Source organism: Tauraco erythrolophus, chromosome 18 (genome assembly GCF_009769465.1).
Source record: "Tauraco erythrolophus isolate bTauEry1 chromosome 18, bTauEry1.pri, whole genome shotgun sequence".
In the NCBI taxonomy this organism is placed as follows: Eukaryota; Metazoa; Chordata; class Aves; order Musophagiformes; family Musophagidae; genus Tauraco; species Tauraco erythrolophus.
Window position 1 is genome coordinate 925,805 of NC_141482.1, and position 25,269 is coordinate 951,073.

General features: G+C 44.9%; 1 protein-coding gene across 5 annotated transcripts in view; it reads left to right on the forward strand.

The window, feature by feature from the left end:
- RALGAPB (Ral GTPase activating protein non-catalytic subunit beta) overlaps positions 1–25,269 on the forward strand; it is a 67,681-nt gene that overhangs the window by 36,734 nt on the left and 5,678 nt on the right. For 4 of the 5 annotated variants that reach the window (XM_086622643.1, XM_086622641.1, XM_086622645.1 and 1 more), the window contains 12 exons: positions 999–1,132; positions 4,508–4,690; positions 7,161–7,312; positions 9,163–9,350; positions 11,417–11,523; positions 13,101–13,253; positions 13,894–14,103; positions 15,075–15,233; positions 18,027–18,192; positions 21,282–21,404; positions 22,098–22,234; positions 23,056–23,164. In XM_086622643.1, the coding sequence (XP_086478769.1) occupies positions 999–1,132; positions 4,508–4,690; positions 7,161–7,312; positions 9,163–9,350; positions 11,417–11,523; positions 13,101–13,253; positions 13,894–14,103; positions 15,075–15,233; positions 18,027–18,192; positions 21,282–21,404; positions 22,098–22,234; positions 23,056–23,164 (1,821 nt within the window). The remainder of the gene's footprint in view (positions 1–998; positions 1,133–4,507; positions 4,691–7,160; positions 7,313–9,162; positions 9,351–11,416; positions 11,524–13,100; positions 13,254–13,893; positions 14,104–15,074; positions 15,234–18,026; positions 18,193–21,281; positions 21,405–22,097; positions 22,235–23,055; positions 23,165–25,269) is intronic. The other variant, XM_086622644.1, reaches the window with a different exon arrangement.

Below are 25,269 nucleotides of genomic sequence, written 5' to 3' on the forward strand. Positions count from 1 at the left end.
AGGGACTTCTGTTTTAATAGAGCAAGTGAGCAGAATGCTTGCGATGTGTCACTTGTTATAACAAGAGAATTTCTTAATTAACATTAGTTTGCTATGTCTCATACCGTGCGTTTTTGAATCTTTGTGATAAAAATCCATGTTCTACTAAATCTGTGTGTGGTAAACTGGCCGAATGTTGAGATCCTGGCATTTAACTTGCTCCTTTGGTCCTTTTCTGTTTAACTGATGTTGACCAAATAAATGTGAAAACAGATCACCCTTATTATACTGTAGCCTAGGCTGACAACTCTGTTCTTGCCAGCCAAAAATATTTTTTCCTCTAGTTCTGTAAGTAAGAAGAGGAGGGAGATTATCAGGAAAGATATTAGAATATACTAGGGATTCATATAAACATGTTGGTGCTTTCCCTATGGATTTGTGTGTTTGAAATTATTAAAGTGCAAGTTTTCAGCACACCATTTCAATTGTGTTTACTTCATATGGGCTTTCATTGACAAGTCCTTGTAAAAGTATCCCTTTGTAAGGTTAAAAAAAAATCTTTTAAATATTTGACTTAGTGAGTCTTTAAACTGTGACATATCTTGAAAGATGTTTTTGTCATATGTTTATTTTCTTGGATTTTCTTTTTTATTTTCTATGCATAGAAGGTAAGGGTATATGAAATTTATGAAAAGAATTTGAAGGTGGATGCTTCAAACAAGAGAAAACTGAAAACAACGTGGCCTGTTTTTACTGGGATAGTCCAAAACATCTTTTTAAAAACCTAAAAAAAACCTGGGATAAACTAGCCTGAATGTTTTGTATAATGTCTGGTGATGTGTATGAGGGAGTTAGCTTGTGCAAAAGTGACCAACCCGATTTCTAGGTTCTGGGTTGTGTATAACTTTATTTCATGTGTGTATTGTGGCTGCTTTGGCTTGTGCCTGTGCTTTGCTTATTGTCACTAATGCCTAGTTGTTTTCCCTCCCTTCACGCGTGGCACTGGGGTTATATCCTAGCTCTTAATACAGATACAGCTGCGGGGCTGCTGATACGCAGTATTCACCTGGTAACCCAGCGACTCAACTCGCAGTGGAGGCAGGACATGAGCATCTCTCTGGCTGCACTGGAGCTTCTCTCTGGACTGGCAAAGGTGAGAGGCGAAGTTTTCTGTGCTCTGGCCTATTCTCAAAGGGTCGTTATAGTCCTGTTTAGGTGAAAGTCATGCCACGAAACAAACGTCTGTGTCTGAGTTTGTCAGAAAATGTTGTTTGGACACAAAAGAAACCAATACCCCTTTTGTACTTCATCTTCTCCTGGTGTAAATGCTCTGTGGCTCAAACGGTGTGTGCTCTGTAAACGCTCCTTGGCTGAGAGCGGAGCTCAGGGTGGCTTGTTCAGAGGCACGTGGCTCTACTGTAGGCTTCTGACTGGTGGGATGGCTCCTAACCTTTGTTATAGATTCCCGTGTGCATCTGGTTTTGGTTTTTGTTTCGGTTTTGTACACTACAGGGGAGGCATCTGCCATATTAGGTTGCACAGCTGGGGAAAAACTTGTCACTAAGCTTCTGGTGGCAGTGTAGGGGCTTGGGCCATTAGTTTGCAACCTCACTGTGAACCATTCATCATAGCTGTGCGTGGCTGGGGTCCTGTCTGTCCGTGCACTGCATAACCAGTCTTGGAACAAGAGATTGTGTTTCTGTGAGTTGGCAGATTGCAAATCATAGAATCACGGGGTGGTTTGGGTTGTAAGGGCCTCAAAGATCATCTAGTTCCAACCCCCCTGCCATGGGCAGGGACACCTTCCACTACACCAGGTTGCCCAAAGCCCCATCCAACCTGGCCTTGAACACTTCCAGGGATGGGGCAGCCACAGCTTCCCTGGGAAACCAAATATGCTAGAGTATTAAACAACTCAGTTGCCCTTTTGTAATTGTGGTACCTGCCTTTCCCCTTCCATTTCATCTTGGAAGTAGTTTTCTGAGCTTAGAAAATGAGAGCGGATTTCTAAAATGAAGCTGTCACCTTCTTCAGAGCTTTATCTGCACACAGTTCCTTGATTCAACAGCAATAGGTGAGCTAAAGCTACAAGGTCGAGGGGATGCTTTTTTTCTTGAGAAGTAAAATGCCTTTTCTGCTTGAGGGGTTTTGTCCCCAAGCTGGACTTCATGACGTTTGTTAAGCAATAGCCCAGTGTATGTACAGCAGCCACGATGACCTGGCGTGACAGTTCGGCATCTCCTGTCATACTGCCCCAGGAGCTCAACAGATCTCTGAAATAAGCGTGTCTCAGGCGTTTTTTAGTGCGTGGGGTCAGCACCGAGCCGTGTTAGACTGGGTGCTTGTTTTATTGCTGCAGCAGCACGAGCTGAAGGATGCATTTGAAAGTGTTCTGCAATGAGTTAATGTATAGTTATTGGGTCTCACAGTGTGTCATACAAAACCAGGGGTTCCTGTACCTTGTGTGGTTAACCGAGTTTTGGGGTTTTTTATTGCCTTGCAACGATAGGAACGTGAAAATATATTATCTTTTCAAATGCCTACCCAGGTTAATATTAAATATTGTGATCTTTGTATAATTCTCATGCAACTGAAGTAATTCTTTCTCTGGGGTATCTTGGCTATCTTTCCCCTTTGTAACAAAGAGGGTAGAAAGAGATCATCTCTTACTGCAGAACTGCACAGTGGAGAACAAGTTGCGCATGTGCCTTTGGAGGTGGCAATTCCCAAAGCCCTTCTCGGGTCGGAGACTGCCCCGTCTTGTGTCTGTTCAGCACCAGGTTACTGGTGGGACTTGGTAAATTCAAAAATCCTGTTTCCTGCAAGAATGCTGGTTCACCAGCCTACTTCTCATAAGCTCATCTTGGGGGACTCGATTTGCTGTAGATCTTATGCTTCTGAAGGAAATGCTGTCTTCATCCTAGGGCTCCGAGTTGTCACCCCCTCACTGTGTGTAGTACAGCTGCCTGGCTCCAGTGTTGTCACCAGCAAGATCATCCACCTTCTTGCTTGTGTAAGGGTGCACATTAATCACAGAATCACAGAATGGTTTGGCTTGGAAGGAACCTTAAGGCCATCTCGTTCCAACCCCCCTGCCATGGGCAGGGACACCCTCCACTACACCAGGTTGCCCAAAGCCTCATCCAACCTGGCTTTGAACTCTTCCAGGGATGGGGCAGCCACAGCTTCTCTGGGCAACCTGTTCCAGTGCCTCAGCACCCTCAGAGGGAAGAATTTCTCCCTTAGATCTAATCTAAATCTCCCCTCTTTCAATTCAAAGCCATTGCCCCTTGTCCTGTCACTACACATCCTTGTCCAAAACCCCTCTCCAGCTTTCCTGTAGCCCCTTTAGGTACTGGAAGATGCTGGAAGGTCTCCCCGGAGCCTTCTCTTCTCCAGGCTGAACAGCCCCAACTCTCTCAGCCTGTCTCCAGAGCAGAGGTGCTCCAGCCCTCGCATCATCTTGGTGTCCTCCTCTGGACCTGCTCCAACAGCTCCATGTCCTTCTGATGTTGGGGACCCCAGAGCCGAACGCAGCACTGCAGGGGGGTCTCAGGAGAGCAGAGCAGAGGGGCAGAATCCCCTCCCTCGACCTGCTGGCCACACTGCTCCGGGTGCAGCCCAGGATACGGTTGGCTTTCTGGGTTGCCAGCTCATGTTGAGCTTCTCATCCACCAGCACCCCCAAGTCCTTCTCCTCCTCAGGGCCGCTCTCAACCCGTTCTCTCCCCAGCCTGAAGGAGTAAAGCTTATATGGCATGGTCAAATGCTACAGAGTAGAAAAATCCAGCTTTGACTGACTGTTCCTATGCCAAGTCACAGATTGGTAAGAAAAGAGAAGAGAGCTTCAGTTCTTTAGTTCTGTGATGTCGATCCTCATGCCTCAGTGTCCTCCCTCGGTGTACTTGCCTCTTCACTACCCCTCCAGTGTGGAGCCTTGCTCCCTGAAGCCCTGAGTTGGGAGAGGAGCTGAGGGGTTTTGGCAGTGTGTTTTGGGAGAGGGGTTATGTTTTTTTTTGCCAACCTGCTTGTCTGAGGGTGAGTTTTCTGTCCCTTTTTCGCGGTGAAAGTTACTGTGCTGACAAAATATGCCTAGTGGGAAGTTATGGGAGCAGAATGAAGCCCTGTGGAAGGGAGACTTGGCAGCGAGCAGGTTCTCAGAGATACAGAATGGGTTGCTATAGCTGAAGGAGAGAGGTATTTGCTGAAAACATGTTCCAAATGCTAATTTATTAGGCGTGCAATTAGTTTCTTATCAAACATATCAATACTACTCTTGCTCCTGGAAACCAAGCCGTGCCGTACGATGGTGCCTGAATGCAGCACATCCTTCCTTTAAGTTTCAATATCCATCACTGTTAAATATTTTTACTCACAGCTTTCAAGCTGTAATCATAGAATAGCTCAACCGTTTATTCATATTTCTGAAAACTGCGTTTAAAAATGCTTTTACAAACTATTTCTTCTCCAAAAGATTTTTTTTTTTTTTTCTGGAGGAATCCTCATCCTCTCCTGCTTGCTTGACACAGGTGAAAGTCGTGGTCGATTCCTCTGATCGGAAGCGAGCGATTAGCTCAGTGTGCAGCTACATCGTGTACCAGTGCAGCCGCCCAGCCCCGCTCCACTCCCGCGACCTTCACTCCATGATAGTTGCAGCTTTCCAGTGCCTCTGCGTCTGGCTCACCGAGCACCCCGACATGCTGGATGAGAAGGTAAGGGCTCTGGTGTATGGATCTTGAGCACTCCCAACTGCTAATGCCTTCCATGCCCAACCTGGCTGCTCTTGATATTTGAAAATAATGTGATTTTTCTCAGTTTTCAAAAGTATTCTAGGAATTTCAAAACTAGTTTCCGTGCAAAATAGTTTTTAATTTTGATTTCTGCCCTTTATTCACCAAGAATGTTTTTGGCTTTAAAATCACCTTTCGTATGTTTAAGAATGTCTTGATCTTCTCGCTTTGTGAAACTGAAAAAAGAGAGAAGAGAAGAAAACCTGAAAAAACAGAAACTGAAAAAACAAAAGATGGGAATTAACAGTGTGTGTAGCATAGCTACCTGCTGCAGATGAACTTCAGTAAAAGCCATGTCTCTTCTCATTTCTCGTCCCTTGCCTGACTAAAGCATCTTCTAGACTTATGGAATTTCTTTGATGCTAATATTTTGGTAATCATAGTATGTTTCACCGAGAAACCAGTTTTCTAGAAAACTAAGCAAGGCTCAATCCAAGATGGAATTTGCCTGGGAAGCTTGAAAAGAGCAGGAAATGAGAGGGGCATGTTTCCAACAGCCTTCTGTCCTGCTGGTTAAAAAAAAAATAAAAAATTAGAGTGCATATTTTCACTGTTGATCTCCTTGCAGAGACAGCTCAGTGATCTTTCCATATTTTGCTATATGATGCATATTAGTATGTATTACTTAATAGTTTTATATAGACCATATATTAATATATATTTGTTTCTGTGTTTATATACATATTTGTTTCTATAGCATATGTAAGATATGTATATTTTTAAAAATTAAAAGTGAAAACCCACAAGCAGGGCTTTATTTAAAGATGCTTTCTGCCTACACTTTGGGATCCTGGCATCGCAGCAGGTGACTAGGACAAGATGGTTTTGCTGGACGTGGCACAGCATGGATTTATTCAGTTGCATAATGCCTTATTTCCTTTCATTAGGGTTTTTTTTTATTTTAATTATCACTGCATGCTGAGATAGTGTTGCACACTGTGTAGTACATACTGGACATTCAGCAGCTCGCTCCCGAGCCGTGATCGTCAGGTCGGAACCCTTCATGGCATTTGCAAGTATTAGAATTGCAGTTTTCCAGGTGCCTCACTTGTATTTGCTTTGAATTTCACCTGCTGTTTTACTAGCCAATACTGCAATCTCCTCCTGTAACTCTTCGTGGCCAGTCTTTGCATCTCATCGCTGGTTAACTTTGCTCTGTCAGAAAACTTGAATCATAGAATCATAGAATGGTTAGGGTTGGAAGGGACCAGTTCCTTCTCCTCAGGGCTGCTCTCAATCCATTCTCTGCCCCGCCTGTGCTTGTGCTTGGGATTGCCCCGACCCACGTGCAGGACCTTGCACTTGGCCTTGTTGAACTCCATGAGGTTCTCACAGACCCACCTCTCCAGCCTGTCCAGGTCCCTCTGGATGGCATCCCTTCCCTCCAGCGTGTCCACCACACCACACAACTTGGTGTCATCTGCAAACGTGCTGAGGGTGCCCTCGATCCCACTGTCCATGTCTCCAACAAAGATGTTAAATAGCACTGAAGTGAATCTTCCCGTTCACTTCTTTCTCTGCATCAGTGATGAATATAAGGAAGGACACAGGCCCAGGCATAGCACCCTGCCTGGTCTCCGCTGGTAAAAACTGACCACTTGTATTCAGATTTTAGCCAGCTCTTTATTCATGAGAACATTTTCCTTGTTCTGTAGCTCAAGCCATGAGATTTGAACCTTTGCTGTAGCAATCCAAATACTTTCAGCAAATGATTTTGTAAGGAGCAACACTTGTGAGTCATACTTGCAGTTCTGCTGAGTGTTGGTCTCTCCTGTAATAAATTTTTAGAAGCTTTGCTGTGTACTTTTAGAATATTGTTATTGTTCTTTTGATGAATTAGATACCATGATATGTTTTACTGATGAAAGCTGTTGGCAATTGAAAGATTTGGAAAAGGATTTCTTGCTGTTTTCCAGATGAGTTCATTCTTAATGTGCTTAGAACTTAATTAAAAGTTCTGCGGAGAGTCTCAGAAATGTATTTATTTTCTCTTTAAATATGTTTACGTTTTTTAAATTGCACTCTTAGTAGTCCTCTTGGCAATTTCGGGTATATATAGTGGAATATGTTGTGTGTATATGTTCATTCAGAGTGCTTTCTACCAATAGAATACAAACGTAAATAGATATCTATAGACTAGAATAGAATCATAGAATCATTTGGGTTGGGAGAGGCCTTGAAGATTGTAGTCATAGATGGAGAAAATACCATTCCTATAGCAAACGTGATCTTAATCCAGGACTGTCCGTTAGAATAATCTCCTACCTTCATTTCTGAACTCATATTACCAGCAGTACTTTATTTTCATTGATGGTATATCACTGTTTCACTGAGGTCTTGGAGACCTTTATCGGAGTGCTTCTGCTTTAAGGTGGTTCCTCTTGTGTTTTAGGATTGTTTAAAAGAGGTACTGGAGATTGTGGAGCTGGGCATTTCAGGAAGTAAATCCAAAAACAGTGAACAGGAGGTCAAGTACAAAGGAGATAAGGAGCCAAACCCTGCATCCATGAGAGTGAAGGATGCTGCTGAAGCTACACTAACGTGGTATGTAATTTGTCAGAGCATGTTTACTGTTTAGCATTGCCTCACTCTCAGTGTTTTCATTAGGAATTCCCAGCTGGTGAGATCTCTGTGATGCAGCAAGAGCATGTGAAAAGTCAGCCAGAAGCTCCCTGTTTTGGCCTCCGGGCAGAGTTGTCCTGTGCTCTGCCTTCCCCCTCCCATTACAGGTGTTCAACAGAAAAAATCCCTGTGATTGCTGTCTTCCCCTCCTGCCTGTTCTCTTCCCCTGAGCAAAACCCAAGCCCTCCTGCAGCCCCTGGACTTCTGTTCTCAGCTGGCCCTCTCTGCAGACAGCAGTTCCCTCTATCTCCCACTTGACCTGGAGGTCATAGAGTGGTTTGGGTTGGGAGGGACCTTAAAGATCATCCAGTTCCAACCCCCCTGCCATGGGCAGGGACACCCTCCACTACACCAGGTTGCTCAAAGCCTCATCCAACCTGGCCTTGAACACTTCCAGGGATGGGGCAGCCACAGCTTCTCTGGACAGCCTCAGCACCCTCATCGTCTGTCTTTGCATTCATCCTTCTCCTTGTCCCCAGCCTGACAAGTCAGGCCATCCCCACACTGATTGGGAAACTGGTAGACGCTGTCTCGTGTGTAACGCAGCAGGAAATGGCACATGCAGCAGATGTAAGCTGGTGCAGGATGGGATGTTGTTCTGCCCACAGCGTTGGGCTTGCTTAATGTGTTCGAGAGGTTCTGCTGGAAATGCAGTAACAGATAACGTGTGGGTTGGGAAAGGGAAACACAGACAGGAGGATTAAGATTTGTTCCAGAGAAGTTGAAAAGCACTGTTTTACTGGGTGAGCAGCATGATGGTAGACGGGACAGATTGAGGATGGGTAGGATAAATATGTTTTGCAAAAGGCAATGGCTGCTTTCTTTTTTGCTCTGCCTTGCAATCAAATTGTTATAAACTTTGCTGTTAGTAAAAGGCAACTGTGTAGTTTCCAAGGTGAAAACAACTACTCGTTGGAACTTGTGGGCAAACCATTGTTGTCTCCTGAAAGTGCCTCTTTTCATTTAGAAATGAAACTATCTGGTCTCAGAGTAAAGTGGAAAGGTGCATGGGGAGGACTTCAGTGAACTTACTTTTGGTCTGAGTGGTGGTGTTAAGAGTAAAGTCCTGAGTTACATCATTTGATCTTCAGTCTGACACTGAACAGCTCTCATTATTGGTTCCTGTCATAGAAATTTTCAACTTCTGATGGTATTAGGTAGATCCTGTACAACTTCAGATGATTTAAATCAACACTTCTAGGGGCCTCCCAAAGCTGTGGCTCCAAGGAGGTAGGCACTGGATCACAACTCACATGTGGTGCTTTCTCCCATGGAAGGTCACCGTCTGTGGTAGGCATGCCTGTGTGATCCTGGGCCTTTCTTAAAGGGTTTTAAGTTAATGTAATCTGTGCTTGAAGAAAGCAAAGACAGTCACAACTAGTGCATCTACCATGACTGCCTTGCTTGCTGATAGAAGAGTGGGCTGAACTATGGATGATTGCCTCCAGCCATCCGTAATCTTCTTACAAGAGCGAACATAAAGCAAGCTGTGGAAGGGTACAGATTTTCACGCTTTAAAGCATATCTTAATATCTTTATAACCTAGGTTATAAACTCGTTCTGTAGGCAGAGTACCCTTGGTTTTCATGGATGTTCTTCTGAAGTTACTGTTTTTGTTTCAAAACAGGCTGATGGGGGAGGGCAGGCTTGCCCTCGCAGGGTAGCTGCTATGTCAAGATGCAAATGAAGAATATGAATGAAGGTCTGTGCTTGGATGGAACAGTTCGTATTCTTAATCTGTCATAACTCTTAACTTCTTTTCTCACTTGCAGTATCATGCAGTTACTTGGAGCGTTTCCTTCTCCCAGTGGCCCTGCTTCTCCTTGCAGCTTGGTGAATGAAACCACGTTAATTAAATATTCTCGTCTCCCCACCATAAACAAGCATAGCTTCCGTTACTTCGTTTTGGATAACAGTGTCATCCTGGCCATGTTGGAGCAGCCTCTAGGGAATGAACAGAGTAAGTTCGGACTTCATATTTCCTTCTTCCTCTGGTTAAAACTCTTTGTACAAAAGCGCTTTATCGCGTGTGTCCCATGTTCCAGAGGGCTACCTGTTCTGTGGGTGTGCAACCGAGCAGAGTCTTGTTCTGGGGTGAAGTGGTGGGGTCAAACACGTACAGGCCCATCCAAATTGTTCCTGCAGTTGTCTCTGTCTTTCAGCCAGTTCGATCAGATACTTGCAGCTGACTGCTGTCTTGGTCGTTGCTGGTGGACAAAAGCAACAGCGTTACATTTTGAAAACATCCTTGTTCATCAAAGAATGAAATATAGAGTGTAGGAGGCTTGATGGGGTTAAGTGCTCAACAAATGGTAGATGTGACTCCTTTATGCTTGCACAGTTGCTTTTGCTTGCTTTGGATCTCGTGTTACTGAACGTATCTGTGGGTGCTTTCAGCTCAGATGGCTTTAGTTGCTTAGGAGCTGTTACAACTGTCAGTGACACCTACTATAGAGGATGTCTGTCACACGGTGTTGGCTTTCACAGCTGAATCGGACTCGTTTCAACCTCCTGTGCTTTGACCAACAAAAATTTTTATTAAAAATTTGTGGTGTTAAATTACATGATGCTTTGAGCAGAATAACTGATCCCCCCTTAAGTCTTAATGTATCATGGTGTTACCTAAGAGAATAGATGAAAATTCTTTTACATACTACCCGAGTTTAAGACTAGTGTATGTTAGATCTGCTGATCTGCCACAGATCTGTTTTCCTCACCGATGGACAGGGTGGAGTATAGATATTAGTCTGGAAAACAGAGATTGCACAGAACTGGCTAAGAGAAGTTGTTTTGAGTTGTGGTCCGGAGTGCTCCAGCCTCATCGAGGGTCACTAAAGGGATGTTGCGGAAAGTGCTGATGCTGGGAGCCATTGCCCCACTTCCACCCACTGTCCGTGCTGGAGGAGCGTGTTCCTGGCTGGAATGGGTTAGAGCACGCTAGAACGGCTGAGCAATTCTCGTCCTTGCTCTGCCTCTGCTAAAGGCGTTCGTGAGGAGTCCCGTGAAGCTATTAGACTCTCAAATTAGATTATCTTTTCTTGCTGCGTGTAGCTTGCTTACAAATCCCCTTTCCTTACGAGATTAATTGCAGCAATGCACAGTGCATCCCATCACTGCTGGGGTGGCTGGTTGTGGGGAGCTGGCTTGGTTTGTCCCTGTGTGTGTAGCTATGCTGTGCCCTGTACTTGCTGTGAGATACTGGAGAAGGAATGTATCTGCTAGTTACCTGGGGGCTCAATTTGTGGTTTACAGGCACAAAAATGAATATAAATAATTTTTAAAAGAAAAGCTGTAGAGGTACGATGACCCCTCTTCTAAGGTCACCAATAGCAGAGGCCTCTTAAGTCTGGAGGGAAGACTGAAATCCCTGCGATACTAAAACCGTCGCTGTGTAAGTTGAAAGGCACCTCAGGAACCTGCAGTCCAACCTCCTGCTCTAAACAAGGTCGACACTCAATTCAGACCAGGACAAAGCAACCTGATGTTGTCCAAGTAGATCTTGAAAACCTATGAGGACAACTTGTCTGTGTCCCTATTCCTTATGGTGAAAAATTTTCCACCATGTGGAGTCAGAATCTTCCCCTGTCTTTGTTTAACCGTTATCTCTTGTCCTTCCACTGTTCTTATTGCTGCTGTTTGTGTGGGACCCTTACAGAAGGTCATAGAGGTACCATGGAATATGGTCATTTATCTTATCTAAACAGGCAGTGGCTGGACAATCTTTTCTCATTTCCTGGAGATAATTTGGAAAGAAACAGTGAACTGCATGAATTTGGGTGAAAGTTACTTTAAATGATGAAACTGAGCTGGCAGCTACTGAACAGACCACAAAGTAGACTAGTACGTCCCTGCTGCGGAGAGGAGGATTACTTCCTCCTCACCAGGAACTGTCTTCAGGGTCAGGGAGGAGTTAACCTTGAGAACAAAACCTCTGTCATCCTGCCTGCCTTTCTTTCTGGCGAAATTTTTGCACAGTGTTTGCGATTTGTGATGATGTCTTATTCTCTTAACCCATGTGCTTTGCAGATGACTCCTTCCCCTCTGTCACGGTTCTGATCCGTGGGACATCCGGAAGATTTGCATGGGCCCAGCAACTCTGTCTTTTACCAAGAGGAGCTAAAGCAAATCAAAAGGTCTCTATCAAAGCCCGTAAAGAAATCTTTAACTTAGAGATGTTCAGCAGAAATTCCACTAATGTGAGACAGCCCCCAGAGCTGGTGATTATACATTAAGGCTGAGCCGCGGGGCCGTTAGCTGTAGGTAATGTGACACATCTCTGGTGACTCTTTACGACTCGTGATTAATATTAAATACAGGCTCTGACAGTGCTCTTGCCTTCTAGGCTTGTTCAAGGGGACGGGGCATTCTCTTTTTTTTTTTTGTGAATGCAGCTTCTGAGGTGATGGGGCTGAGGACAGTGTGTAGGCATGAGCAGTGCTGATTTGAGGATGTCAGGCAGAGCCCCTGCAGCAGAGGGAGCGCAGCCTGGAGGTGTAGAAGGAGATGCTGCAGAAAGAACAGCTGTTCAAGCTACAAAGCCCAGTGTTGCAAAGATGGCTGTAAACCTGCTGTGAAAAAAATAAAATTATCTAGAGGAACTCTGGAGGAGAAATACCCCAATCTCATTTTACAGTAAATCCTCTCATTGCAGTTGTCTAGTGGAGAGTGTCCTTCTGTTATCGAAATTTGTGTGGTTGTGAACTTCTCCAAATCTTCCAACTCTTCACATGCACATCAGGAAGACAAAGGAAATGATAATGTAGATGAAGCAAGGGCCCCTCAGTCTCAGCATTAGATGAATTAGATGCAAAGCAGCCCTCAGTGATGCCCTTCGTGATGCCTTCGGGCTGTGCCATCGCCGAAGCTGAACCATTCGCTAAGTGGTGCCGTCGTGCGACCTCCCGTGCCGAAGGAGCAGTCGTGTCCTTGCTGCTGACCTCCTTACCACTTTCAAGGGAACTTTTCCAACTTAAAGGCATTCTGTAGCTTTAATGTGAACAATTTTGCCCTTTTGAAACATAATTGATAGTAAATAACTTTATAAAGCAGCACTCCAGATGTAATTACAGGTCTTGCTTGCTTGGACCGTATGCACCTGCAAACCTGCACCCAGCTCTTTTGTCGCTTTCCTTGGTAACTTCAAGTTTTGAATTGCAAACTAACAGTTTAGAAGGTGATGTGGTAACGATGTCACAATTGCATTATGCTACATTATGAAAGCCCTTTCCATATTCTGGCAGCGCATCTGACTCCTGACCCACAGTGTTGCTGCTGTTGTCTTCCAGGACTTCTCAGCTGGACTTGTGATCCCCATAGTCAGCAAGGGTTGAAGTGGAGGCTTCTCAAACAGTTGGTAGCTTTTGCTCGATACAGTTAGAATGGGCTGGAAATAAGATGTTGCCGTGTAAGCCTGCAGTTTTTATTGGGATTTGCAACTGCTCAGAGGTTGGATGGTAAGCAGGGTTCATAGGTTCCAGGAGTGCAGCCACCAAAATGGGCAGAACTGTGTCTCTCTCAAAATTTACAGCCACGTTTTTAATACAAGTCTACTAATTTAAAGTACTTGATGTTTTTTAATGATACCTCTCACTAATGGATTAGTGTACTTCTGGTGCTGAGGGGGGAAGGGAATGTTTTCCATCTGTTATAATAAAGTATTGTCTACTGGTACAATGCCTCAAATGTAAAATCTATCCCCCTTTTTTGTCAGACTTTTGTACCAGAACCTCGTCCAGCTCCTAAAAATGATGTTGGATTGAAATACAGTGTGAAGCACCGGCCTTTTCCTGAAGAAGTGGACAAGATCCCGTTTGTGAAAGCTGACTTGAGCATTCCTGATTTACATGAAATTGTGAATGAGGAAGTGAGTAACTCTCAGTCTCCCATTTAATTTTCTTCTTGTTTTTTTTTTACGTGTTCATGAATCGTACACTAAGGTCTTACTGTAAATAGTTTTACTCTTTAGCTTGACTAATTTTGTATTAATGGAATAATAACCTCTGCAAGCTAGTGAAATCTGTGTACTTCTCCAGGAAGATGACAGTGCCTTGAATGTCTTTTTTGGGAGGCACTGCTCAACGTGTTTTATAACAGATCCTAATATCCTGGTATTGCTAAGAAGCAAGGACTTGCATTTTATTGCTTCTGGGGAAACGGAAGGGGCTTTTTTGAGATCTCCTGGGGGAGGAGGGGGGTGCGTGTCTCAAATATTTTAAGTTTCCCAGCGCCAAAGGTGTTTTGGTTTCTGTTCCCTTAAAAGGGAGAAGCTGTAGCTGATGCTGGATACACGCACTTGCAGCAGGTCTCCCGTGCAAACAGGATGTTTAGATGTTCGCTCCGTAACACTGCAGGATGCTGTCGGTAGTGCTTTAGTGCACATCCTGGTGGTGGAGTCACAGCCGCTGCTGTATCCGTGACTTACAGCTTTCCTCAACGATGGAGCTGTTTTCTTGGTGGATCTTAGCAGCCTGGGTGGAATCAGCATTTCACGTCATGTTTTGCAGCTCGAAGAGCGACACGAGAAGCTGAGGAACGGCATGGCCCAGCAGATTGTTTTTGAGACTTCCATAGATCAGAAAAGCGAAGAGGAGTGGCGGAAGAAGAGCTTTCCTGATCCGATCACGGAGTGTAAGCCCCCACCACCGGCACAGGAGTTCCAGACAGCACGCCTGTTCCTCTCTCACTTCGGGTTTCTCTCGCTAGAGGCATTGAAGGTGACCTGATACTTCTCAGTGTTGTGCAGATGCCCTTGGTACCCGCATGGTCGGGATTGGCAAAAGAAGAAAACTCAGTTTTGTTAGTGGAAGATGTGTGTAATTCCAGCTACTGTTAAGCTGTAGTGTAGTGATGGATTCCAGTCTTCCAGGACTGGGAGCAGGGTTGTGAGAGGCCGTGCCTTTGAGTTGAACGTGCTCTGAATAGGTGCTGGGTCTCTATTTTTGCCGTGGGTACATAAGCTGTGACATTCAGGTGGTCGTACTGGAAATCATTCCCTCAGCTTGAATTAGGTTTTGGGGAAGAAATTCTGAAATATGGCTACCTTAGAAGTTCTGCTCCAGAGATGGTTGTTTTGAAGTGGTTTAATCATATATAAACACTTGGGAGTACATACAGGTTGTAGAGCTTTCTTTTTAAAGTTAAAAGAACAACAGTTTATAGAGATGATCCATATTCTTAATTTGAAATTCCGCCTCTTACCTGTGGATTCTCCCTTTTTTTGCTGCATTTTCTTCCAGAAAACAGTCAACAAAAGTAGATGGTGGAGCTTTCACAAAAATCTTGTCTGAAAGTGCTTAGTGTTTTACGTATTGTTGGTATTTAAGTTAATAAATGTGAAACTACACGTGACTGTGTAGAGTAGTGATATTTTGACAGTGTGTCCTGCTTTTGTTGTGGTAGCTGGCACTCTGAGCAAAATGTTATGTCCATTTCGCTAGCAAAAACCTGTTTTTATTTAATGAACATAGTAGAGTGCAACAAATTGTCATACTGTTATGCTTGCTCTTTTTCATTTACAGTATCAGGATTATATTGCATCAGAAATTTGTGTATTATTTTGCTCTTAGAAGAAAAGCAAAATTTGTCTTTTTATAATTTAATGGATTATTATTGAAGCCATGAAGACCTTTTCAGTTAGGAAAGATGGTGGGTTTTTTTCAGTTGTTGAACTCTGTTTATTGGATAGGAACCTGCAAACAGCCGTCTACCTCCTCACCTGATTGCACTTGACTCTGCTCTTCCTGGGTTTTTTGATGACCTTGGCTACTTGGATTTACTACCGTGTCGTCCTTTCGATACCGTTTTCATTTTCTACATGAAAGCAGGCCAGAAAACAAGCCAGGAGGTAAGTGAAAGTGTAGAGTGCCAACTAGCATGTATTGTCTTGTTTCTAGTAATCCTCAGGTGAGCAAAGCGTCACTGCGAATGCGTAGAGCGGAGTGTCAGGACCGAGGGTTCTGGGATTTGTGTTTGTTTCCAGTGTGAGCTGTAACAACTCACTGCACACTCTTTTCATCTGTAGGTTGAAGTACGTTACCCACATTTAGGATTGTTGTAATGTCTTTTTTTATCTATATATTATATAGGTATTAAATATGTATTAAAAATATTAATAGTATTTTTGTTACCTGTTCTGTCCTTATTTGGAGAGTTCAAAGATTCCTATCAGAAATGCATTTCAGATTCGTTGGCTCAGCTTGCAGGGAAGGTTGCAGTTTGTTCCAGCAACATGCAACGTCCAGGTAGCTTGGTTTCATCCTGATGTTAAACGCATGCTAAAGGAATGAAAAGCTTTCTGCAACTGAGAAAGTATTATTACTTTGTAAGTCTTTACATTATACTATTTACATTCAAGTGTGATTAGGTTAATCAGCTTAATTTGTGCAAATCTAAATCGTGACTTCTTTAGGCTGTGACCTAGAAACTCGCTAAGGTGGCTTATGGCTCGTTAGAAAGAGATGTTGCTATAGTTCCTTCTCCTTATCCCATTCGTAGCTCTCACAGTAAAGAGCAGAAGCCTGACTTCCATAATAAACTGTTGTGCCGCATCCTCATGCTGCCGTGATGGTACAGTTGACAGAACATTGCAGCACCTTCTACTTCTGCATGGAATACACTGGTTCTTGAAACCAGGATTGTGCTATTTGTGAGTCTTCAAGTCGAAGTTCATAGTAGCCAGTAAACAGTCTTTCCGTGTCCAAAGTCAGCTGCCAAACACGACAAGACATGCAAGGTTTGCCTCCCAGCTGACACGTGCTCGTGCTGAGCCAGCAGAATGCTTTTTCCCATCTGATCCTTTATGCTCTTATGGATTTAGACAGATGAGATCACTTAGTCCTGAAGAACTTGCCAGCCTTTGGAATCCCAGTTAGCATGGCTTTTGCCATAGATTTAAGAAAATCTTGTATTTGGGAGATTCTGGACATCTTTAAACACGGTGTAGAGATGCCGCTCCTGCTTCAAGATCCCCGGACATCTCGCTGTGATTCCTGAGCCGTTCAGCTGGTGCAAAGTCACAGTGGTGGGGAAGTTAACAACGTACTCCTCTCTGTGCACCTGAGCTGAGTAAGATGCTGATACTGCTCCTGTCTTTGAAAAGACCTGTGACTTTGTCCTGATTCGTTTCCAGTATTAACAATCTAGAGAGAAGGAGATGGGAGCCAAGTGGTGACCTGTTTCTGCTCCGAGCAGGGCAGGCTGCCTGGTCCTGCTCAGCCCTCTCTGCGTGTGCGAGTTTGTAACACTTCAGCTCAGGGCTTCATTCTGTTCTGAGAGGTGACTCCCTCTCCTTTCACCGGGTCTGGTGCCAGCTGTGTTTTTTCTGACGCTGTGCAGCCCAGAATAGTGGCCTCTAGCCTGCTGGTTGTTGCATTGGGCCCAGGTATTTTTCGGTGGTGATGGGCGTTTAGAGTTGAGGAGAGTCTCATTGCATTTGTCTGTACAGGGTAATGAAACTGCCCACATGCTTTTTTATATCATTATACTTCGCTTCATTAAACATCCTTTGAAAATACCCCCTGTCCCTACTTTACTGTAGATTCTTTTTTTCGAATGGGCTCGGATATAGGAGCATGTAGGTGCGTAAAGCCTGAGCTCGCCTACTTTCTGGAATTGTCTTCTAAGCTGCACTTACCTCGATTCGTTCTGAAGCATAGCTATGACTTCAGTGTGCTCGGTGACGAGAATAACAGTGACATCCCAGTGCAGCGCGTCTAGTCACTGCTGAATGTTGTACGAGCCATTAGGATGGGAAGCAAAGAGCCCCCTGTCTGGAAGGTTCCCTCCCAGCACCTGTCCCTGCAGCTTCTGCTCTGCCGGCGGCTGCGCCCCAGCCTACTGCCCTCGCACAAGCCGAAGTCAAAGATGTTCTGCCACAAAACGGATTCTCACGTGGCCCAAAAAGGATGGATGCGTTGCACAGCATTGCCTGTTCCGCAGACCCCAATGGTTCTAGTAGACCAACTCACACATCATCTGTGTCTCCCTCTGTGCTGTTTGGTGAAGGTCTCAACTTTCCCTTGGGGATAAAAATTACCTTTGGATGTGGAAACGTCCCAGATCTTTATAAGAAGTAGGATTAAGGTTTAGAGTGAACAGTACAGTGTGACATTTGATTAAAGTGCATGCTTAATCGTGCTGAGAATTGTTTTGCAAAATCTGTTTCATAATTTACTGTGCAGCGAGGCCCGCCTTCTGAATTACTGTGTGTCATGTACAAGTGAGTAGTGATAAAATACCTTTCTCCTAAAATTTCAGCTCAGTTTGGTAGTGAAAATTGTTCAGAAAATTCTGGTGTTACATTTGGTGCTAGTGCAGGTTCTGCGCTGTGGTTTATCGCTGGTGAGTCGATAAATCTCAAAATTGCCATTTCTAGCAGTTTAATTAACTATCTTACGGGCTTTAGCAGTAATGGCAGAAAGACAAGTTGATGGAATAGGACATTGCCAAGCAGGATGGGAGGATGCTGGGCAGCAGGGAGTGGTGTCCTTGTAGAAAGTCAGGGGTTTCAGGCTTGCTGAATAACGATACTTGGGCAAAACCACGTTGGTGACACAAAATTTTAATTAAAAAAGTGGGGAGGTAGCGATCTGCTTCCTGGAGTCTCCTGTACCTACCATGATGCTGCTGGTTGTTTCAGATCCTGAAGAACATGGAGTCTTCCAGAATTGTTCAGCCACACTTCCTGGAGTTCTTGCTGTCTCTCGGCTGGTCTGTTGATGTGGGAAAGCACCCTGGGTGGACTGGCCATGTCTCAACAAGCTGGTCAATCAATAGCTGCAGTGATGAAGAGGGACCTGAGCAAGGTAAGACATAGTAAATGGTATAATATTAAATTAAAACGTTAAGGCTCCTTTAAGAGACAATTAATTTAAAATTTCTTGCTCCTGGATGCCTATCTGAGCCCTTGAATAGTTTTTTTGGATAAATGACAATATTTACTAGGAAAGAATGTGTAAATATTAGATTAGGCTTCAAGTCAAAGTGAGCAAAACTAATGTCTGTGTATGTTGTTGGGAGGAAGTGGCCTCAGCAAGAAATACCTCGGTGCTATGTTTTTAGCAGACTTGTTAAGTCTTTAATACATTATCCAAAACCAGTATTCAGGTGAAATCGGGTACAGATCGTGCTGCATATTGGCAAATAGACTGGAAATACTGTGTGATTTTCAGTATTCTGTGAGTAGATTAGAATGAGACGTTGGCTGATAAGTTAGCCTTGTAATTATGCTTAGTAGGAAGCAACGAAAACAAGCTGATGTTTGTAGGTCACGGTGGTTGGAGCCCACACACAGCTCTTCTGTCCTGCTTAATTTGTTCTGCTTTTTTCCACTACAGCAACTCCTTCTCTGGCCTTACCACCCTCTCCCCATTCTGTCAACCAAAATGATCCTCAGGACAGTGAATTGCTGTCCCAGGGTGGTGAATTGGAGTCTGGGTTAGTTCCTGCCTTGAAGAACAGTGTGATCGGATTACCTGGGATTTAGATAGTGTCTGGGTTGGTTTCAGTGTGTGGTTGGTCACTACTCCAAAGGGCCAGATCTTTTCTTGGCCATCTTCAGAGCCTCACCCTTCTGCTGTGGGCCACACAAAGGCATTGACCAGGCTGGTCCAGCTTGATCAATATCTTTGATCTGGCACTTGCATCAGGTGCACCACAGTTACAGCTGCAGCTGCTTAAGCAGCGCTCCTGCTCTGCTTTGCCTTCGCTGTGCCTTAGAGATGCTCCTCACCTGTAACTGCGGCCAACTAACGGCTTCTCTGTTCATTCGTGGAGTAAAACTACAGATGATAGAAGGCTGGCAGTGTTGGGGACAGGTTAGAATCATAGAATCATAGAATCATAGAATGGTTAGGGCTGGAAGGGACCTTCAAAGGTCATCTAGTCCAACCCCCCTGCAAGGAACAGGGATATCTCCAACTAGATCAGGTTGCTCAGGGCCTTGTCCAACCTGGCCTTGAACGTCTCCAGGGATGGAGCATCCACCACCTCTCTGGGCAACCTGTTCCAGTGTTCTACCACTCTCATGGTAAAAAATTTTTTCCTAATATCCAACCTGAACCTACCTCCCTCTATTTTAAAACCATTACCCCTTGTCCTATCATAACTGGCCCTCCTGAACAGCCTCTCCCCATCTTTCCTGTAGGCCCCCTTGAGGTACTGGAAGACCGCTATAAGGTCACCCCGGAGCCTCCTCTTCTCCAGGCTGAACAGCCCCAACTCTTTCAGCCTGTCCTCATAGGAAAGGTGCTCCAGCCCTCTTATCATCTTCGTGGCCCTCCTCTGGACCCTCTCCAACTGGTCCATGTCCTTCTTATGTTGGGGACTCCAGACTCCTAACTCCTCTCTCTGTTAGGAGAGCAGAAGCATGTCTCTCTCTGAATAAGTCAGGAGAGGTTACAGAAAGGGCCAGCTCTTGGTTTAGTTTTGCTTCGAGGACGGGGTCGGACCGTGCTGTACCCGGGGGCAGAGCCCGCTCCCTGCCCTTTGCCGTTGGCTTTGGCAGTACGGCCGTGCCACAGACAGTTAGTGAGTCGCCCAGTTTGCTGTGGGCTTTTTGACTTGGGGTTTTTTCAGCTGTCCAGCTTAGCTCGCGGACCACCAAACAGTTGAATTCATTCAGCAAATCACGGGAAGAAGGACCACAGAAAGCATTCAGGGATGGGAAGGAGGGAGGGCTACTTCTAATCTGATTTTGCTGTTGGAAAAATCCATGAGTGGAGTCGTACCTTTAGCAAGCAATAGCTAAAAACCTGAAATGATAGATTTAAAGTAGACTTAGATCGACTTGTGAAGATTGCTTGCTTTGTTTTCTCCTCCAATCTTTGCCATGACTAAAGGTTTTTATTTTGTTAAATGTATTTTTGCTTTGTGGATGGCTCTGATGACTCCTGAACGGGTTTTCAATCTAGAATAGCTTCCAGTGAGACATGATAAAAATAAACTCTCAGGGGTATGCTTTGGTTTTGTTCCCTGCACAGCCCCCAAAGCAAAGAAGTTCTTAAACAATTGGGCCCCAGCTGTGGTGCTGCTCCCTGAGAGCCATGGGCTGGAGGTGCCGGAGTGTGTCCCTGATGGTAAAGCGTGGCTCGGGGGCTCTGCGTGCCACTGGCCACCTCTCTGTCAGCATGCTGAGTTGTGCTGCTCCGTTGGTTTTGCTGAGGCAGCAGTCCCAGGAACCCTTCTGTAAACTGGATCACGGGAACAATTCAGCGTAAAGCCCTTGCTAGTCTTTCTGGAGGCGGTACGGGGAAGGACAGGCGAGGGGGGGGTTAATTTACTTACAGTGTGGCTCCACCAGAGAATTGTTTTCCCTCTGTGCTGTGAAGGCTTGATGTACTGACCAACTGTAATGAGGGAATAAATGAGGGCGGAGAAGGAGGAGCTTTCTTAGACTGGGTTTGGTTCAACAGAGCCTTTCTCTGACTCTCCTTGGCAGAAGAAAAGACACAGAGGAGAGTCTGTAGAAACTGGCTTGACTTCTAGAATAGTATCAGACTGAAGTGATGAGTGGTAGAATCCTTTGGAAATGTAGTGACTAGCTGGGTGATGTCTCTTAGAGGGAATGGTTAGAAATAGCTACCAGGTGAATCCCTGGGGCAGTGCTTACTGGACCACTAAATATGAGGGCAATAGGGTGCATGGTACAACGGAAGTATGTTGAAAATAAATCCTCTCCCAACCCAAAATGCCATTTCCTTCAAGATAACAGAAGAGTTTATCTGAGAATAGTTGTTAGCCATGAGATTTGACTGTGAAATCTTCTCATTTTAAAATAAATTTTGCGTGATTTCTTCTCATTGATTGCACCTCGTATTTGAAGGTCTTCTGCTGAGGCAGTGTGTAAAGAGTAGAGCTTCCTTTTGACTAAACTTTCCTTTTATGTTTGTTTCAGATGATCTAATTATTTCAGAAGATGTTGGGGCAAGTATCTTCAATGGGCAGAAGAAAGTGCTCTATTACGCGGATGCCCTGACAGAAATAGCTTTTGTTGTCCCATCACCAGTGGAGTCCCTGAGTAAGATCGCTTTGTACATGCTGCTCACTAAACCAAAACATTTTTTTCTTAGAGAGCTTTTTCAGCAGCAGAACCTAAACAGGCTGACTAGTAGCATGTCTAGCAAGATTGTTGTCAGAAAGCTGCTGATGTTTAAATCGCAACATCCGAAGCCTTAGACTCCTTCCTAAAACGGTGCCCGTTCTGTGCCCCTGTTCCTTGGTCTGAGCCTCGACACGTGTCGCGGTCTGCGCAGCGTATTGCCTCCCCCCGGGTGCAGTAGGTTGGACGTATGGTTCACCATCAACTGCTGATGCTTTTTTCCTCTCTTGACGACGTGCTTCTGCAGCACAAGGAGCTGCTGTGTAGGTGTTTGCACACTAAACCACTGTGCAAAAGTTCCCTGAGATAAAAGGGCTGTGAGGAAATGACAGCCGTAGGAAGGAGGAGGCTGTGTCCTGGAGAAATGGACAGTACACTTCAGATTCCATAGGGAGTGCTTCAGTTGCAGTCTGTTTCTGGATAACTGGCAGTTGTCCGCTGCTGAATCCTCTTCCTGCGTTTGAGTGTGCATTGACTTGTCCGTAAATCTATGTGTGTTTAGTTTCAAAGACCTTACAACCTTTTTTAGTTTCAAAACCTTACATATGATGACATCTTAAGTTTTTTGCCAGAAGAAAAGACAAAACCCACCTTTCTTCTTCTGTCTTACAGCTGATTCACTGGAAAGCAACGTCTCTGACCAAGAAAGCGACTCCAACATGGATCTGCTGCCAGGAATATTGAAGCAGCAGCCTCTGACACTTGAACTCTTTCCCAATCATACAGACAATCTGAATTCCTCCCAGCGGGTAAGGCAAAACTTGCACTGAAAAATGGCATTCATATATACAGAGAGAGATATGTGTACACACAAATACATATTTTTTTGCAAGAAGCACGCTGGCAGTGCTACAACAATTTTTGATAGTATGATTTGGTTTCCTGGCATGTGGAGCTGCTTGTTTCTAGCCATTAATCTTTAACATCCACTTTGGTCCTGCCAGAATTTGCACCTGCAGTAGGAGATTGCAAGATTACATTAATTAAAAATAAAACTTAACCATGCTAAGTGGTAATGCTCTGCTTACTGAAATCTTGAAATGCATGTGGGAAAAACTATGTGCAGTATTTACGAAATGATTCAGACTGGAATCCGTGCTTGAAAATTTTGGATGGATAGACATGATCACTTTCATACCTACCCAATTTAAAATAGTACGTGTCAGTTGTGTCTGAAGTATCAAATGTGAAGTTGCTTTTGTGTGGTAGCAAAGCAGAAAACCCTGAACTGCTGTAACAGTTAGCAAAGGATTTACAGCTGCTTATTTCTGGTGTAGAATTCACTTCCAAATGTATGTTTAGTTACTGATTTAAGAGAGAACATTACGGAAAATTTGAATCAGTCTTTTAAGAGTGAATGTATTAATTTATGTTGATTATAAGCATTGTGGAGCCCCAGATGACTTTGTCAGTGGGTAGTTCCACAGCAGCTGCCCCATCTCAGTAGGTGGCAGAGGCTGTACCTGTCTGAGATCTGAAAGACCAAGGAGCAACTGTGGAAATGCTTGTTGGATGCATTGCTGGACTCGCCATGTTTGCAAATGCTACTCTTCTCTTGTGTCCAAAACAGCTCAGTCCTACTTCCAGATCCAAGAGGGTGCCTCAGGGCCGGACCATTCCACCGATGGGACCTGAAACCAAAGTGTATGTGGTCTGGGTGGAACGTTATGATGATATAGGTGCGTAGAAGTTTTTTATTGTTCGCTAAAGTAACACAACAGGAACCAGAAGAAAAACTGTTTCTTTTCTCTGTAAAATGCTAAATCCTTGTTAATGTCTGTAACTGACACTTCTAAGATTCTAAAACAGTTCTTTGATATTTGAGTGATTTTAACATCTTTATCAATGACCTGGATGAGGGAATTGAATGTACCGTCAGTAAATTTGCGGACGACACCAAGCTGGGAGGCTGTGTCGATCTGCTCGAGGGTAGGGAGGCCCTTCAGAGGGATTTGAACAGACTGGATCGTTGGGCTGAGGCCAATGGCATGAGCTTTAATAAGGCCAAGTGCAGAGTCCTTCACTTGGGGTATAAAAACCCCAAGCATTGCTATAGGCTCGGGGAGGAGTGACTGGAGAGCTGCCTGGCGGAGAAGGACCTGGGGGTGTTGGTTGACTACCAGCTTGATATGAGCCAGCAGTGTGCCCAGGTGGCCAAAAAGGCCAATGGGATACTGGCGTGTATCAAGAATAGTGTGACCAGCAGGAGCAGGGAAGTGATCCTGCCCCTGTACTCGGCACTGGTGAGGCCGCACCTGGAATATTGTGTCCAGTTTTGGGCCCCTCGCTTTAAGAGAGATATTGAGCTCCTGGAGCGAGTCCAAAGAAGGGCGACTAAACTGGTCAAGGGGCTGGAAAATAAAACTTATGAGGAGTGGCTGAGGGAGTTGGGGCTGTTTAGCCTGGAGAAGAGGAGGCTGAGGGGAGACCTGATTACAGCCTACAAATACTTGAGAAAAGATGGTGGGAAGGTAGGGGAAGGGCTCTTTACATTAGTGATGGGTGATAGAACAAGAGGAAATGGGTATAAGCTTAGTCAGGGGAGATTCAGGTTGGATGTTAGGAAGTATTTCTTCTCTGAAAGGGTTGTCAGCCACTGGAATAGGCTGCCCAGGGAGGTGGTTGAGTCCCCATCCCTGGATGTGTTTAAGAATAGGGTGGATGAACTACTTAGGGATATGGTTTAATGGGGATTAGGGATGGTTGGACTCGATGATCTCTAAGGTCTTTTCCAATCTAGAAATCTATGAAATCTGTAAGTGGTGGTCCATGAGGTGTACATGAGTCACTGGCACGTAGGTCTGGAGATTATTTTAGTTCTGGCAGTACATGTGAAATGCTGTCATGCACTTTCTTAAGCTTCACACAGAAGGCAGGTGTGCACCCCTGGTTTTGAGTTCCCCATAGCTGCTGTCTCCTCAGTGAATCTGTTAATACTTTTTAGAAAGTGACTTCTCACACCTGCTGTTTCTGTGCTGGAGGGATCATCATCTTCTTGGTTTAATGGTGCCTTTGAAACTTTCTTTTGTGTTCTCTCTTGTGGGAGTGTTCATTAGTTCTGTGCTCGGGGTGCCCGTTTCCTGCTCTGCCATCCCACTTCCCTTCGGCATCTTTGTTCAGGCAGGGTCCTGCTCCTCGTGCAACTTAACGCGTCTTAGTTTGGTTTTTCCTCTCTGGCTCTGGGTGCTGCCTGACCTGGGAGAGACCCAGCTTTGCCCGTCCCGTTACCACCACGACGTGGGCAATGGTGGGCAGCCGTCTGCCAGGCTCAAGAAGTCCTTTGTCCCCAAGAGCTCCTTGTGTGCAGGTTCTAAGCCATGACCTGGCTTTAGCGCTGCGCGAGAGCCTCTCTGTACTGGCCCAGCCCAGCAGAGCCTGTAACACCAGCCAGTAACTGATACTTATATTCTGTCTTTGATTTCTAATTGTGGTTCCCAGTCTGGCAGAAAGGATGGACCTCAATTAAGTCCTTAGCTCCTCCCAGAGGAAAGTAACGAAGAGAATGGGAGTAATCAAGAGGAAGCTTCATGTCGAGTGTAGGTGTAAATTCTTAAGACAACCACCTTGTCCACAGCACATCCCTCAGATTCACTGGGATCAGGAGGCAGACATCAAGTTCTGCAGCCTCATTTCCTTATCCAGACATTGGCCTGGAGTGTGTTCCCTTAGCCCCAGGAGTCCCCCAGCCACTTCAGCTCCCGAACTGATGACCCTGACCCTCTTCTTTCTTGAGTGGCAGCTAAAGCCAGCTCACTGCAGAGGCAGCAACTGTGCTACATGCGCA